Source organism: Nicotiana tabacum, chromosome 12, assembly GCF_000715075.1.
Source record: "Nicotiana tabacum cultivar K326 chromosome 12, ASM71507v2, whole genome shotgun sequence".
NCBI classification, from domain to species: Eukaryota; Viridiplantae; Streptophyta; class Magnoliopsida; order Solanales; family Solanaceae; genus Nicotiana; species Nicotiana tabacum.
This window is the reverse complement of record NC_134091.1, coordinates 102606336-102623640: the sequence shown is the minus strand read 5'-3', so window position 1 is coordinate 102623640 and position 17305 is coordinate 102606336. Positions and strand designations below refer to the sequence as shown.

At 38.8% G+C, this 17305-nt stretch overlaps 1 protein-coding gene across 1 annotated transcript; it reads right to left on the bottom strand.

The window, feature by feature from the left end:
- Nucleotides 1-11357: 11357 nt before the first annotated feature.
- LOC107769881 (uncharacterized) lies at nt 11358-12020 on the bottom strand. Its single transcript, XM_016589134.2, has one exon. It carries the CDS (start codon nt 12018-12020, stop codon nt 11358-11360), a length of 663 nt encoding a protein of 220 aa, XP_016444620.2.
- Nucleotides 12021-17305: the final 5285 nt, after the last annotated feature.

The following is a 17305-nucleotide window of genomic DNA, read 5'->3' as shown; positions in this document are numbered from 1 at the left end:
TCCAATATGTCGTGTCGGTACATGCGCAACCTTTTCATTGGCTCTGCCATTTTAGTTTTCGGCTGTATTTATGGTGACCCGCTCTGATTTTGAGATCCCTTCTCTATAAAGAGGGAGATGATCATTCAAACTTGAACTTTACCATCTTTGTTTGCAACTCTGAATCGTTTTTGTTTTCATCGAGTTTTTTCCTCCCACTTAGCACCTTATAACTTTTCTCTCCCTATTCTCAGTTTTCTTCTTCTAACTTTTTTCAGATTCCACAGTCATGTCGAAATCAACTTCTAGTGTTATTGAGGAAACTCAACCCACTCCACTGGCTTTTGTGTTCCCTGTTCATGGGGAGATGCCATTTCCGCCGCTGAAGAGGAGGTTCTCCCTTTAGTAGAGGAAATCATCCCCTGCAATCCTGATGTTAAACCTGATTTTCAACGGCCGTCGGAGGTGAGTATATGGCTGAGTTCAAAGCCATGTACAACTTTCCCAACCAAGTGGAGCTATTACCTGCAAATAACGATGAAGTGCACGTTCACCGCCCCGGGTACTGCGCTCTCTATGCTTGCCCGTACACCATTGGCTATTCGTTCCCTCTTCCCTTGCTGGTGGAGGAGTTTTTCCGCTATTATCAGGTCTGCCCCGTTAGCTTGCCCCTACATATACAAAGTAATTAAGATCCTATCAAAGTCCTCCGAGCTGGCTGTATTGAGATCATGATGCAGCATTTAATATATCTCTTCGCGCCTAGCTTTTACCGAGGCACGATGCTGAATCTACGACATTGTGGCAGCAAGTGCTTGGTGGTTAAAATGGATGACAAAGACAGTCGACAATTTTGGCTCAAATTCTTCTTTGTTAATACTAAGGCCATCATGGTCGACGCCGCATATTTCCCTGAGGCCTGAAACTGGACCCATAAGTACTCGTATTCTTGCCTTTACCTTTTTTGAACGGTCGTATATTTTAAATCCGTGGGCTAATCGTTCTCGTTTTGCAGCTACTGATCGATCTCTTCAGTTGGCGGTAAATCTTGCCAATTGGGTTAGACAAGCCCTCCCCTGTACTGTAGGGATCCGTGACTAACCGAGCTTCTGGCAAAAGTTCAAACCGGCCTCCCTCCCGATAGGTAATTTTCTCTTCTGGTCGATGTTACATTTGTACTCGCCTATTTTATCATGCTCATCTTCTTTTTTATGTTTTCTCTAGGCTCCGTTAGGGGGGATGCCAGAAGGAACATGGCGCCTACGCCTTCTTTCAGGAGGAGAAGGGTTGCTACATCTTCTGTCCCCACCTCCGTCCCAATTTCTGCGCCCCTTCCCTCCTTAGTTTAGTTCTATGTTGAGGACGAGGCGGTTTCTCTGCATGATGCGGACTTGAGGCCTCGTAAGAGGAAAACCATGGAAATGGGAGAGGGCGTACATGCGGCCATCGACTTGTTGGAGGGCGAGATCAGGGTACGAGAAACTGCGATTGTGTTCGTTGAGGAGGATGTCAGGGCAGCCTCTGAGATGCCCCAGTTTGAAGAGATCTATGCAGTTGTACCTTCGTGCTCCAAAGAGGAGGTGGTCATAGAGGATGCGTTTGGTGATGGCTCTGTCCTTCCCGGGCTTGGGGAGGCCTCTTCTTCCAGGCCGGCTAGAGACGCTTCTCATGCTAATAGGGAGAAAGGAAAGGGTCCCGTTGAACAGGATGATGAATCCAGCTCTGACCTCGACCCCAGAGACCTTAAGATGATTGATAGCGGAACTACTCAGGTCAAGGTTAGGATAAAGGGGGGATCAAGAACTTTCACTATTCCAATGAATCATGGTTTGTTAAAGTACACCGAGGATGTGGTTAATGCCTCGGCCTACTCTACTCCGAAGCCGAGCATGTCACTCTTCGAGAATTGAAAGACAATACCCTATCAAAGAGCACCATCAGCCTCGCTCTCAAGGTAAGCATCATGGTTCTTCATTCTTTCTTCTTTGCTTTGATTTGCTTCTAAGTCTTAATTCTTACTTTTCTTTGGTTTGCAGACTATTATTTTGGAGATTGAGAGCGTGCGGAGGAAGAAGAAGCGAAAAGAGATCTACCAGAGACTGAAGAAAAAGTACGAGGAATTTTGTAGGAAGTACAGGGGTGTTCAGTGGCGGCTTCGCAAGGAGGGCGACATGCTTGCTTTGAGGAATGAGCTGAAAAAGAAAGATGAGGAGTTTCTTGCGTTCGTAGAGTAGTTTGGCGTTCTCGAGGGAGCGTTGAAGAAAAAATAAGAGGATCTCAAATTGAACAAGGGTGTGGACGCCCAATGCAGTGACCTTCAGAGCCAGGTGGTCCAACTGCAAAGTTAGTTGTATGGGTGCCAGTTTGAGATAGACGCTCTCAGGGGGGAGGTCGCTAAAGAAGCAACAAATGCTCAAGGAGGCAGAGTCATCCCGAATGGAGACTCGAAGAAGGGCCACCATTTTAAAGTTGGTGAATACAACCCTTCGTTCTGAGCGAGATAACATTTTGTCAATGCCCAAAGCTAAGGAGGCCAGGCTCGATGAGAGAATTGGAGAGTCGGATAAGGAGAACTCCGAGCTGCTTGAGCGGATTTCTGCTGTTGAGGGTCAGAATGCACTATTCCTTGAACGACCCTCTACTTCTCACACCTCAAAATCTCCTGCCATCCCTCGAAAGATGTACGAGGGGTGGATCCTCGCCGAGGCCTGAATAGATGTGATTTGAGAGTTTGGTAGGACGGGATTCGTCTTTGAGATGGACATGGAGGAAGCTCGAGTTAAAGCTCATGAGGCTCGATCAGCCTGAGGCTATGATCCTGCCACACCTCCGATACTGAGGAAGAAGATGAGACAGGTGTCGACCAGCTCGCGGGCAGTACTTGGTGTGTTTCTGCTTATGGTCGAGGCAAGGAAGGAGAGGATGGTGGAGATCAGGGTGGCGATCGCCACTGAATATTTATCTTTTTGTTCTGCCTTAACTTTTTGTACTATACTTCTTGTTGGCGTCTTTGAACGCTTTTGTAAAGACTTTTCTACGAATATAAATTTTTTTTTGTTTCGTATGTACCATTTTATCTTTGTGCATCTTGTTTTTGTACTTGTGTTTTGGTTCTGCGCTTTCTTCATTGTTCTCTTATAATCGAGATGCAGCCTGTCACGACCCAAAATCTCACCACAGGCATCGTGATGGCACCTAGTCTCTAAGACTAGGTAAGCCGATTTCAATTACATTTTGAAGCCATTTGTTTTTTGAATTAAATAAATAATCAAAACTGACAGCGGAACAAATATGAATATACAACCTCATAAGACGGGTTGTACTAAGTCACGAACTCTAACTGAATAAATAGAGGGATCACGAGGACCAAATATACAATACTGTTTGATTAAAAATTAACAGTACAATGAAATGAAAAGACTCCAAGGGACTGCGACGACCAAGCAGCTCTACCTTGAATCCTTACGATCCCGCTTTAACTCTGCTCAAGTCTGATATCTCCAATACCTAGCTCTGCACAAAAATGTGCAGAAGTGTAGTATGAGTAAACCACGGTCGGTACTCAGTAAGTATCAAGACTAACCTCAGCGGAGTAGAGACGAGGTACAGTCAAGACACTCACTAGTCTAATAAACTGTGTAATATAATATACAAAATAATAAAAAACAAATAACAATAAGGACAACATAAAACAACCAGTGATATGCACAATAAGACAATCAAATCGCCATTAATATCGCTCAACAATTGATAGATACAATTACACCCAGTTAAATGAAGTTCTTCAATTAATCTTTCGCATATAATGCTTACGAATAAAACGCTTTTTCAAATATAATTTCCCCAACTAAACATATTTCGAATATAAAATTCTTTCACTAAATCTCTTCAAATATAATTTCGACAAATAAATATCCTTCAAATACAATTCTTTCATATAATTCTTTTTGAATAAAAATTCTTCCAAATAAATATTTTGAATATAATTCTTTCAATTAAAAAGTCATCATGTGACACCTCATTTCATAATCATAAAAATACGGGTCTCATCCCATTTTTATATTTTTCGTAAGCACGGGTCTCGACCCATTTTCATATTTCCACGGCACTTCGTGCCCATAATTAAATCATCATATTTTTCCGGCACCTCGTGCCCACTTTTTATATCACAGTTGCACGGACAGTTCACGTGCCAATATTATTATCATTTACTCACGGCACCTCGTGCCCATATTTTATTTTATAATCCGCCTGGAAATAGCCACAAGCTCTCAATTTCAACATAAATCAGATTGTTATCAATTTACCAATAACAAGATAAATTTTACAAGGTATAAAATAAACACAAACAAATTACAACATCACATGAAAATCACCAACACCACAACTCCACATCATCACCTTTCGTCCCTGACAATAGCCACCCTTATCGCTCCTATTACCACCCTTATTGCTCATATAACCACCCTTATCGCTCCTATAGCCACCCTTATCGCTCCGCTCAGACAATATCAATAGCCACCCTTATCGCTCCTATTGCCACCCTTATCGCTCCTATAGCCACCCTTATCGCTCCGCCCAGACAATATTCCAACAAACACAACAACAGTGAAATGCCACCCTTATACCCACATAATATCAACGGTGAAATGCCACCCTTATCTCCCCAAAATAATAACTCACACAACATAATAATTTACACGGAAAATTATCACGGCAACATAACAAAATTAATTCCTATCACAATTTGACCAATGGCCACAACCAAAGTTCCAATGATACAACCAAATCAATTAATTTTACAACAATAGCCGAAGGCTCCACACAATGTGTATATCACCACAAAAATAATCAACCGAGATAGAAATTATTCAACATAAAGAAAATCCTTTATTAATCTAAATTTAGATAATTATATTAACAGATCTTCTTAAGTTTGTTTAATTAATTATTTGCAGAGGAAAAATCCATAATGAGATTAAATTCCAAGAAATATCAAACCAACAAACTCACTGAATTACATAAATATTCAAATAACAATCACGTCAAATTGTCATATAAAAATAAGTTCAACCAACAAGGATTTAGGCATGGCAAATAGATGATTAAATAAATGTCAATAATTATCCAATTTACTACACAATATGCCTAAGACTTAAACCCAATATATTTTGCACATATAAGCCCGAGTACGTACTCATCACCTCGTGTATATGACTTTTTCACATTTCACAAACGACACATAAGACTCGATGCTTAAGGGGTAATTCTCCCACTCGAGGTTAAGCAAGACACTTACCTTTTTGAAGTTAGGCCGATATTCCAAAATAGCCTTCTTGCTTGAATTGACCTCCGGACAGCTCAAATCTATCCAAATTAATTGTACAACTTCATTAAAATTCATTGGAAATAATTCCGGATAATAATACGTCGACTTAAAAATCTATTCCAAAAGGTCAACAAAAGTTAACGTGGGGCCTGCCTATCGGAACCTAACATAATTTTCATGAAATACGAACACTCATTCCGATACAAGTTCAACCATAACAATTTTATCGAATTCCAATAACAAATCGACCTCCAAATCTTAAATTTAAACCAAAAGGGTTTTTACAATTTTTTCCAACTAAATTCACCGATTAAATGTTAAAAACAACCACAGATTCGGGGAATTTAACCAATATTGAGTTAAGAACACTTACCCCATTGTTTTCTCTAAATATCTCCCAAACATCGCCTCAATCCGAGCTCCAAATTTTAGAACTTAAACTCTCCCATTATCAGAACTTAAACTCTCTGCCCAGTGATTTCTTCTACACAATCGTGGACTTCCTCACGCGGTCGCGAAGCACAATTTTAACACTACCAAAATTAACTCTACGCGATCGCAGAAAGTCCCACGCGATCGTGAAGCACTGACTCCGCTACCCTACGCGATCGCGAACATTCTCACGCGATCGCGAAGCATTAAGCGCATTTGCCCAGCTTCTCCCTCCGTTCCTCTTCGCGAACGCGGCCTTAGCCACGCGTTCGTATGACACAGCTCGCCCAACCTACGTGATCGCGGACTTGCCCACGCGATCGCATAGAACAAATTTTTCTATTGCCCAATTAAGCCTACGCGATCGCAACCCCATTCACGCGATCACGTAGAACAAAGTCACCTCAGCCCAAATTACTCTACGCGATCGCATACGGACTTATGCGATCACGTATAAGGAAAATCAGAAGAAAATGCCAGCAACTATCAGCTATTTTCCAAAGGCCAAAAATGATCTGTTAGCCATGCGAAACTCACCCGAGCCCCTCGGTACATCCACCAAATTTACCAACAGGTCCTAAAACATCATACGAATTTAGTCGAATTCTCAAATCACCTCAAACAACATCAAAACGATGAATCGCACCCCAAATTAAAATCTATGAACTTTGAACTTTCAAATTCTATATCTTGTACCGAAACACATCAAATTAATCCGGAATGACTTTAAATTTTGCACACAAGTCATAATTGACATAACGAAGCTATTCAAATCTCTAGAATCGGATTCCGACCCCGATATCAAAAAGTCAGCCCCCCGGTCAAACTTTGAAAAAATTCATCTTTCGCCATTTCAAGCCAAATTCCTCTATAGACCTCCAAATACTTTTCTGGACATGCTCCTAAGTCCAAAATCACCATACGGAGCTATTGACATCATCAAAATTCCATTCCGGAGTCGTTTACTTAAAAGTCAACTCTCCGGTCAACTCTTTCCATTTAAGCTTCTAAATAAGAATTGTTCTTTTAATTTAATTCTGAATCTTCCGAAAATCAAACTCGACCACACCCGCGAGTCATAATACATATTATGAAGCTGCTGGAGACCTTAAGTCACTGAACAGGGCGTTAATTCTTAAAACGACAAGTCGGGTCATTACACAGCCAACAACCGATAAGTGGTGTTCGGGTTGGTCGAACATGCCTTCGAGTTAACTTGAGGCCGTAGGCCAATTGGTATTGTTCGAATGGGTTGAACCTACCATTGAGTTAGGTTGAGACCGAGGGCCGATAGGAGTTGTTCGAACTTGTTGAACATATCATTTCGATAAGTTATGGCCGAGGGCCGATAGGTGTTGTTCGAGTTGATCGAACACCATTTTGTTAAGTTATGGCTGAGGGTCGATAGGAGTAATTATTCGCATAGGTCAAACGCGCCTGCTAGTTAGGCCGAAACCTGGGGCCGATAGGTGTTGTTTGAGCTGATCGAACATACCATTTTATTATGCCGTGGCCAGGGGCTGATAGGAGTTGTTCGAACACGCCGTATAGTTAGTTGCGACCGTGGGCCGATAGGGGTTGTTCGAGCTGGTCGAACGTACCTTAAGTTGTGGCCGTGGGTCGATAAGAGTTATTCGAGATGGTCGAACGTGCCTTTTAGTTCAATCGAGGTTGAGGGCCGATAGGAGTTGTTCGAACGTACCTTTTTGTTTAAGTCATGGACGAGGGATGATATGAGTTGTACGAGCTGGTCAAACGTACCTTTCATTAAGTTATGGCCGAGGGACGATAGGAGTTGTTCGAACTGGTCGAATGTACCTTTTCAGGAGAGTAGTTTCAATGAACGTGTATCTTAATTACTTCAATATCATTGCTTTGATTACATCATTTTTCCCCGAGGAAGCTTTTGGAGAAAATTACAAGTTACGGGTGTTGGCTGGCATCCTAGTACTAGTATATCTACTTCACTCATTGTTCAACTTGGAGATTCTTCAGGAGTCGGGTAATGAAAAATGTGTCTGCTCTCGCGTACTCCAACTCGAAATGTCCCATTTGTCACCTCGTTAAAAACCTCCTTGAGAAAATCCTATTGGGACAAAACTCAAGTGAAGAAAAAAGAGTATGACTTACTGGGCATTTCTTATTTTTTAGAAGTTGAAGTATTTGAGGTGGCTGATGTTCCAATTGTTTGGTAGGAGCTTCCCTTCCATAGTTTCCAGTTGGAATGAACCCTTGTCCGCTTTGCCTATGATTTTGTATGGTCCGTCCTAGTTGGCTCCTAAAATTCCCTCTCGTGGATCTCCGCTTGCTTAGGTCTTAGCTTTGAGCACGTAGTCCTCGATCTTGAGTAATCGTACCTTTGCCTTTTTTGTAGTAGCGTTTTGACTGCTGTTTCTGTGCGACCATTCTTATGTATGACATATATCGTCGCTCTTCAACCTCGTTAAGGTCTTATTTTCTATTGTCGTCATTGGCGGTGCCACTTTCATGGGAGTACCGTAGGTTGAGTTCTCTGACTTCGACTGGTATGACCACTTCCGTTTTGTAGACTAGGTGTAAGGTGTTTCTCCTGTGCTCATTTTTGGGGTTGTTCTGTGTGCCCATAATACTTCTGGGAGTATTTCTGGCCACAGTCCCTTGGCTTCCTCGAGTTTCTTCTTCATGATGTTCAAGATAGATTTGTTGGAGGAATATGGTTGCCTGTTGCCAGCTGGATGATAAGGAGTTGAAAGTATCCTTTTGATGTGCCATTTTTTGAGAAAATCTGTGGTTTTTCTTCCCGTGAACTGGGGCACGTTGTCACAACTTATTTCTTTTGGTAGGCCGAATCAACAAATAATATTTTTCTATATGAAGGAGATTACCTCTTGCTCACGAACTTGGGTGAATGAGCTTACTTTCACCCATTTAGAGAAATAGTTGGTTAAAACTAAAAGGAATTTAACATTACCTCATCCTGGCAGAAACGATCCCACGATATCCATTTCCCATTTAATGAATGACCACGGAGAGGTGAAAGAGTGGAGGTGTTCGCCTGCTTGGTGGATTATTGGGGCGTATTTTTGACATTGCTCGTATTTCTTCATGAATTATAGGGCGTCTTTCTTCATGGTGGGCCAATAATATCCAGCCCGTATGACACACTTGACAAGCGATCGATCACCAGAGTGATTTCCACAATGGCCTTCGTGGACTTTCTCAAGAACGCGTTGGGTTTTATTCGGGCCTAGACATTTTGCTAAGGGGTCTCCATACGTTCTCTTTTACAAGTCGCTGTGAAGGAGGATGTACCTAGCAGCTTGCATTCTCAGCTTCTTGGTTTTGTCTTTGTCATTTGGGAGGGTTCCATCCTGCAAATAGTTTATAATACAATTGCGCCAGTCCCAAGTTAAGCTTACAGATTTTACCTCGATGTGGTCTAACTCTGAGATGAGGAGATGTTCCACACTCTTATTCCCAGGAGTTATGCTTTTGGTGGTGGCAACCAGTTTAGTGAGGCCATACGCCTCGAGGTTCTGAGTTTGAGAAATTTGGTCAAGCTGGCATTCATCGAAATTGGGCACCAATTTGCATATCTCAGTCTAGTACTTTTTCAATCTCTACTCTTTGATTTGGAAGGTGTAGTAACTTGGTTGACGACAAGTTAAGAATCGCAGCACAGCTTTAAACGCCTCGCCCCATATTCGAGCACTACTTTCAATCCTGTAATTACGGCCTCATACTCGGACTCGTTGTTAGTCATATCTGGGAATCTTATTGATTGGAGAACTACTTCACTAGTGGGAACCTCGAGCATAGGTCCCAGTACGGACCCACAGGCGTTGGACGCGTCATCGATGTGTAGGACCCATAGGTCCTATGTTCAGTGGAAAGCTTGAGTGGCTTCTTTCTCGGCCTCAGGAATTGCTTTGGCACTAAAGTCTATGAAAAAGTTGGCGAGCACCTGTGATTTTATTGTTGTGCGAGCTTGAAAAGTGATATCGTGTTCACTTAATTCGATGGCCCATTTGGCCAGCCTTCCCGACAACTCGGGTTTGTGCAATATGCTTCTTGAATGAAATATGGTGATGACGGAGATTGGATGGAACTGGAAGTATGGACTAAGATTTTGTGAAGCTATGACAAGGGCCATGGCCAGTTTCTCGAGGTGAGGATACCTCATCATAGTGTCGATAAGTGTTTTACTGATATAATAAATTGGAGACTACGTACCTTTGTCTTCTCGAACTAGGACTGCACTTACTACTACTTCAGAAATGACAAGGTAAACGGGGAGACGCTCCTCGGGCTCGGGCTTTGAGAGAAAAGGTAGCGACGACAGGTATTCCTTAAGTTCTCTAAACGCTTGTATGCATTCATGAGTCCACTCGAGACTGTTATCCATTTTGAGTACATTAAAAAACTTATGACATATCAAATGGTCTCGAGATGAACCTAGACAAGGCGGCTATTTGATCCGTCAGTCTCTGGACTTGCTTCTTAGTGGTTAGATGTTCTGATATTCTGTCGATGGCCTTAATCTGGTTTGGGTTGACCTCAATTCCTAGATGCGATACCACGAAGCCCAAAAAGTTTCCCAAGGTTATGCCGAACACATATTTCTCGGGATTCAGTTTCATCCTGTATTTTCTCGAGTGCTTCCTTTAAGTGGTAGATGTGATCCTTGACTTTTACAGATTTGACCAATATGTCGTCGACGTGTACCTTCATGGTTTTGCCGAGCTGGTCTTTGAATATCTTCGTGACCATCCTTTGGTAAGTAGCCCCCGCATTCTTCAACCCAAATGACATGACCCTGTAGCAGTACGTTCCCTTGTGAGTGATGAATGTAATCTTCTCTTGGTCATCTTCCTCCATGAGTATTTGATTGCTGAGTAGGCATCCAGTAAACTTAGCAGCTCATGGCATGCTATCGTGTCAATGAGTTAGTCGATGTGTAGTAATGAGAATGAATCCTTTGGGCATGATTTGTTTAGGTCAGTGAATTCCGCACACATCCTCTATTTCCTGTTCTTCCTTTTGACCATTACCAAATTGGCAATCCACTTAGGATATTTTGACTCCCAGTTAGAGCCGTTGGCTAATAACTTTTCTACTTCTTCGTGGACGGCTTTGTTGATTGTTGGATCAAACATTCAGCAGACGTGTCTTACTGGGGGGTAGTAGTGGTCAATGTTTAGCTTGTCTGTGGATATCCCCTTGGGGATGCCGGGCATATCTGCATGGCTAAAGGCAAATAAATTTGTGTTAGTTATTAAGAATTGACTAAATTTACTTGGGTTTTGGAGTTTGCAGCCGATGTAGGCTTTTTGCTGGGTTCACTGTGATCTAGATGGATGGGATTGAGGTCTTTTAAGGTTGACCCTACGTCTTCGACCACTTCTAGGTCCACAATGGTATATTTGGCTTCGACCGGTAGAGACCTCGACTCGGCTGATTTCTATACCGCTTTTTCCTTTTCTTTATTTTGCTGAATTGTTGTACCGTCCATGGAGATCCGATAGCATTCCACGAATGTGCGTTGTTCCTCTCGTATGCTGAATATTCCTTAGGGGGTCGAGAATTTGATCACTTGGTGCAAGCTGGAGGGGACTTCTCTCATGGAATGTATCCATGGTCATCCCACGATGGCGGTATATGCATTGTCGTGGTCCATGATATAGAATGTTGTTTCTAGAGTCACCCCACCGGCGAGGACGGGGAGTGTGATTTCTCCCGAAGTCCATTCAATTACATTATTAAAACCCGTTAGTGTAATGCAGCGTGACACTATCTTATCCTCAAGTCTCATATGTGCGAGGACTCGAGGATGGATGATGCACGCTCCGCTTTCATCATCTACCATAATTCTCCTAACATTAGTATCTAAAATTCGTAAAGTAATGACAAGTGCATCATTTTGAGGGAAAGTCAAATTGTCGACATCTGACTCATCGAATATGATTCTTTCTTCGAGTCCGTCGTACCATTCGTGTGTGAATGCTCTTTTGAGTTTGTGAGTGGCGGTGAATTTGATGCCATTAATAGAGGCATCGTCACTGCTACCAATAATCATGTTGATGGTACGAGCTGGTGAAGGTAGATTTGGTGGGCCTGGGCATTCTCGACCCCTCGCTAAAGTGTTCCTGCTTTTGTCGCTGAGTAATTCTTTGAGATGTCCTTGTTGCAGCAAGTTTGCTACTTCTAGTCTCAGAGCGTGGAAATCTTTCGTTTTATATCCACGTTCTTGGTGGAACTCGTAGAGGGTGTCAAAATTTCTGGTGTTCGGGTCGGACCTCATCTTTGGTTGCCAATTCACACTTCATTCTGAGCTCCTCTAGGGCATAGACATCTCTATAGGTGACACACAAAAGTTGTAAGCAGATAGTAAGGGGCATACCTCGATCATTCCTGTGAGTGCCTGATCTTGGCCTCACAAAATAGTGATATTATCTTATTACATGATATTCGGGATCGGCCGTTCCGTCATAGATTCTGAGATACGGGGGCATCTTGAAGGTTTTGGTATGGCATGAGGGGTCGTTTCTTAGGTATGACTGCTCCACAAACCTACAAACGTCTCTTTTCGGTAACAATTTAGGGTCACCTAGTATTTTGTCTACCTATTCCTGGTGCTCCTTCATTTGTTACTTGAGTGCTTTGTTCACGTTTTTCATTTCTTCCATTCTTTTCAAAACGACGGCTAGGATGTTGTCACCTGCACTGTCAACAATCGTATGAGTGTTACTTTAAGTAGGAGGGTTTGGTTGGTCGTCCTGTTCATTTCTGAACTATGCTGCATGGATCCTCGCTATTTCTGTGGTCGTGCATGGGGCTTGTTTAATAATCACGCTAACTAGAGTGTGAGTCAACCATGTTTCGAGGAGACTTTTTACGGCGGGCGGTGCCCCTTCTCCCGTGGACGTAGAGGCCCTCTTTCCATTTGATTTGGTTGTGCTGCAAAAAGGTATAGGTGACTTCCCTAGTCTGGGGGAGGTCGTGGGAGTCACCTCCTTATATTGGGTGTCATAACCTTCGTCGATGGTACTCATGAGGTTGAGCGGGACGTTGTCCGTCTCTTTTATTCCGCTTCCTTGGTTACCTGGCATGGAGTTTTTTGTATACACAGAGAAAAAAGATAATCTTTGTGGTTTGTTGGATTAGCAAGTCGCATGAGTTATAGATCCAATGAAACTAAAAACTTGACTGAGAAATCCCCACCCACGACGCCAAACTGTATGAACCAAAATTTAGATCTAGTCTTTTATACAATTAGATTTATGGTGAATAAAGGTTACCTAAGTCAATATTAATATCCAAATGGTAGATCTAACATATTTATGGAGAATACCGCACATGTGCTATAATATAACAATTTCTTGGAGCAGTAATGGAATAATATATGATTCAAGTATATGGAGAAAAGCAATAAATGACAATAAATAACAATTAAGTAAATAAATGAACAAAGGGCACCCGACAAGAGTGAGATTTTCCAATGATTCTTCTAACTATGATGGAGAATGATAAGCCTTTGAATATTCTGATTCTTCTTATATCGGGGAAGAAATTAAAAGATAGATAAAGATGTAAAAAGGTAAGCTTTGTATGTATATAATAAAGAAAGAATTTTCAGAGAATGTTAATGTATTGTTCTTTACAAAAAGTGTCCAATACCCAAGATAACTACATATCTTTCTATTTATAAGGATACATGGGCCACAAAACCTTAGATAGTACAGTTTGGTGGAATATTCACTAGAATATTCTCTAGGGAATAGTAATCCTAGAACTAGTCGTTACTGCTCGCCGAAAAGGAGTGCTCATCCTCGTCCTCGTCTTCTGTTGGATCACGTCGACCTTATCGACGACCTACTATCTTCTCGTGACGTCGACCCTTTGAAATCAAGTTATCATGTCTTATTGATAACACATGATAGCCTCCGAAGGCTTTATTTCCGTTAACCTAGTCAATATGCAACATGATGTTTTTCGCTCATACATGAGTAATTAATGATAAGGATAAAATAAAAAAAAATTATTTTCTTTTGATTTGTTAAAATTAACGAGTAAAACTAAAAATATATTTTTATTATAGTGGACAAGAGGACAAGTAAGTGATCGGATGGAATAGGAAAGACCAACGAGAAAAGAAGGTAAAAGGATATGTACTTAATCATGTTTTCATATATATCCCAAAAAAGTGAAGTGACAGAGAACTTGGAGCAAAAAGTTTATTAATGACCACAAAATCTTAAGTTGTTAGTTTAATCAATGAAAAGGTCTAGCCAAAGAAGCTATCCAAAAGGTCACTTGTTATTTGGACATACTAATCAAACTATAATTACTGATTCTTTATTTTTTTTATATATATTTTTCTTTCATTATTGTCTCTTCTTCTATGGCATCATCAAATAAAACATTTTTCTTTCTCAATCGTTCACTCAAATATTTAATTAGAAAATTAATAGCCGTAGTTACCTAACCAAAAGTAGCAACCAAATTGTCTATAATGCAACTAACCCCATTAATTTGCGAGTTTCACGTCACTAACTTAACCTTATATTCCAATAGCATTTCTATATTAGGTCACCAGAGCTTATCAACAACTTTGGCCTTCTATTGCACACGTACGTTTGATATTTGACATATTTAGGTGAGTTTGTTTCGCCTGCAAATGGATCATATATTCACTAAAACTTTGATCACTAAACAAAACAAGGGAGTAGAGAAAAACAAATGGAGTTTGTTCATCTAACTTTTTCCCAATGCTGAGGAATGGCGTAACAAATTATGTTACAATTTCCATTTACAATACATAAAATATTCAACCAGAGCTGCTCTTTTAAAGTCAAACATTTTTTTATTTAAATTTTTGTAAATATTCTTCACATCTTTTCACTTAAAGATTATAGTAACTTTTATATCTTAAGTAATTTTTAATGGCTACATTTTATTTAAATATATTGAAGAATTAATGTTCGGGTTTACAGCGAAAAGATGTCTTTTCTGTCACCTATTTTTTCTTAGGAAGGAAAGGAGTAATTGAGTTATCGCCTATTAGCCTTCTTCACGTTCTTTTTTATTACTAGTCTTAGGGTACGCGCTTTGCGCGTGAACCCTAATTTAATGAATATATAATTTTTAAAATTATTTAACTATAATATTAAACAGTGTATTTATGTTTTAATAAAAATTAAAGAACGGAAGAAAGTAGCCTATGATTACTTCAGGTGTAAATTAAAAGTTAGTAGTTTTTGTTTTGGGTGTAATTGCTACCTTCATTATTCTATAAAGATTTTTCTTTTATGCTTTATTTTTTATTTCATATTAAAGACGATGAAATAAATTACATGTAATTAAAATTTATTATTTTTGTGTTACAATTAAGTGAAGATTCATAGACTATCGTGCAATACAATCCGATTAACTAAACAAAGCTACAATTTGTATTGGTTAAATTATAATGTAAACTTTGAATAAATTATTATTTAAGATTTTGAAGTAAATCATGTATTTGTCACTCCTATTCCAAATCATGTAAAAACAAGTAAGAATCCCTATTGTCGTTGGGAAAGCCTATTTATGGAAAGGAAAAGAAAACCTTCCGATAAGTGGTCCTCATCGAAAACAAAAATATATTAATTATCCATATTATATTAATTTTAAATTTTTAAATATTAAGACTTCGTACGTACGGTAATATTGTGTGAATAATTACAGTTGTTATATTCAACTGTAATTATAATTTAAATACAAACAAAAATACTATTATTAAGATTTTTTTGTTGATTCAAATTATTAATATTAGCTCATTATAAGTTATAGATAAAGAAATAATTTAATATGCAATATTTTAGTAGAATTACATTGAATCCCTAATTATTGAGATTTGATCAGCAAAATAAATTACATCGAACCTCAATTTTACAATAAATTATTATAATCAGGTTCAACCATATTTTTCTTTCTCTCGTGTTTGGACAACCAATTTTCAAGGAAAGGATTTGTAATATATAAAATCTTGGTTGACTTAAACTTCTAAATATTAGGACTTCCTACCTTGTTGAATAAAGAGATATTTAATAACTAAAATCTTAATTAATTTCAAAATTCTAAATATTAGGAAAGTAAATTTAAATTATAATGTTGTCCAATGTAATATTTATTTTTAAAGGGTAAAAAAGACAAACGATATTTCACTAAAGACCTTCGTGCACGTGCGTTGCACGTGTAAATCGTGCATTTACCGTCTTCTTTTCTGTAATTTAGGAATAATTAATTATATTTAACGTAAAATTCACCTCGAAAAATTAATATATTTCCACGTTAATATATTTCCTCTCTAAACGTTGATCTGTTGAAGACTAGTTCTAACAAATGATTTGGAGTAGCGTATGCAGCTGTTCAAATATGTAGCCGAAACACCAAACTATCTTTTAATTAGTTGGCTGACAAATGTGCAAAAGGATTTTGTTACATTATCTATTTGACTTTTTTCACAATTTCCTTCGATATATTTGACCTTGTACTTTAAAAGTGTAAATTATTTACAATCTAAAAGTATAAAAATGTGAACGTCTTCAATCTCAAATAACAAAATTCTTTTTACAAATTATACCATAAAGAAAAGTCACATTATATATTCTTTTAACTTGAATATATATATATATATATATATATATATATATATATATATATATATATATATATATATATATATATATATATATATATATATGACATTCTATTTCAACATAACTGATTCTTTCCAATCAAATTACAAGGAGAAGCTTGACAAAAGTTGTCTATATTGTTTTAGAAATATGGTAGAAGATGCAAAGAGTTTAAGCTGAAGGCATCTCATGAAAAGTGGGTCAGTATCTCAAAGACTCAAACCATCTAAAAAAAATTGCATCAGCTTTAACAAATTGATCGAGCAACAATAGGTAAAGAAACTACTACATAACTACATAAGTCAATGGCAGAAATGGTAAAAAAAAAAAAAAAGTAGCAGTCTAAACCAAACAAGAAAGTATACATGCTACCCAAAATCAATGCTTAGTAGCAGTCTTAGCCTTAATTGTAGGATTCTAATGAATCTTATTAATTACAACAATCTCATTCATAATGAAAATTTAATACTTCCTCCGTTTTAAATTAGATGAGATAGTTTGGCTGGACATGAAGTTTAAGAAAAAAAAAGACTTTTAAAACATGTGGTCCTAAAAGCTTAAGGGGCAAAAGCTTTGTGAGATCATGACATTTATTTGGCTATAAAAACTTCTTTTTAAGGATAAAATAGGTAAAATAAAAAGTTTAAACCTAAATTATTTTCAAATATAAAAATATGTCATTTTTTTTTTTTGAACGGATTAATAATGAAAGTGTGTCATTTAGATTGAGATGGAGGGAGTAAACTTTTAAGCTCTGCAATATGAATATTAATGTTCTTGAAATCAAAGAGTTAATTCCTTGTTTTAAATTGAAAATTGATATATTACCGACTTTTGGTCTTAGTTCATTATCAAAACGTTGAACATCAAAAACCAATTTGAAATTGCATGACTGAATTCTGCATATTCC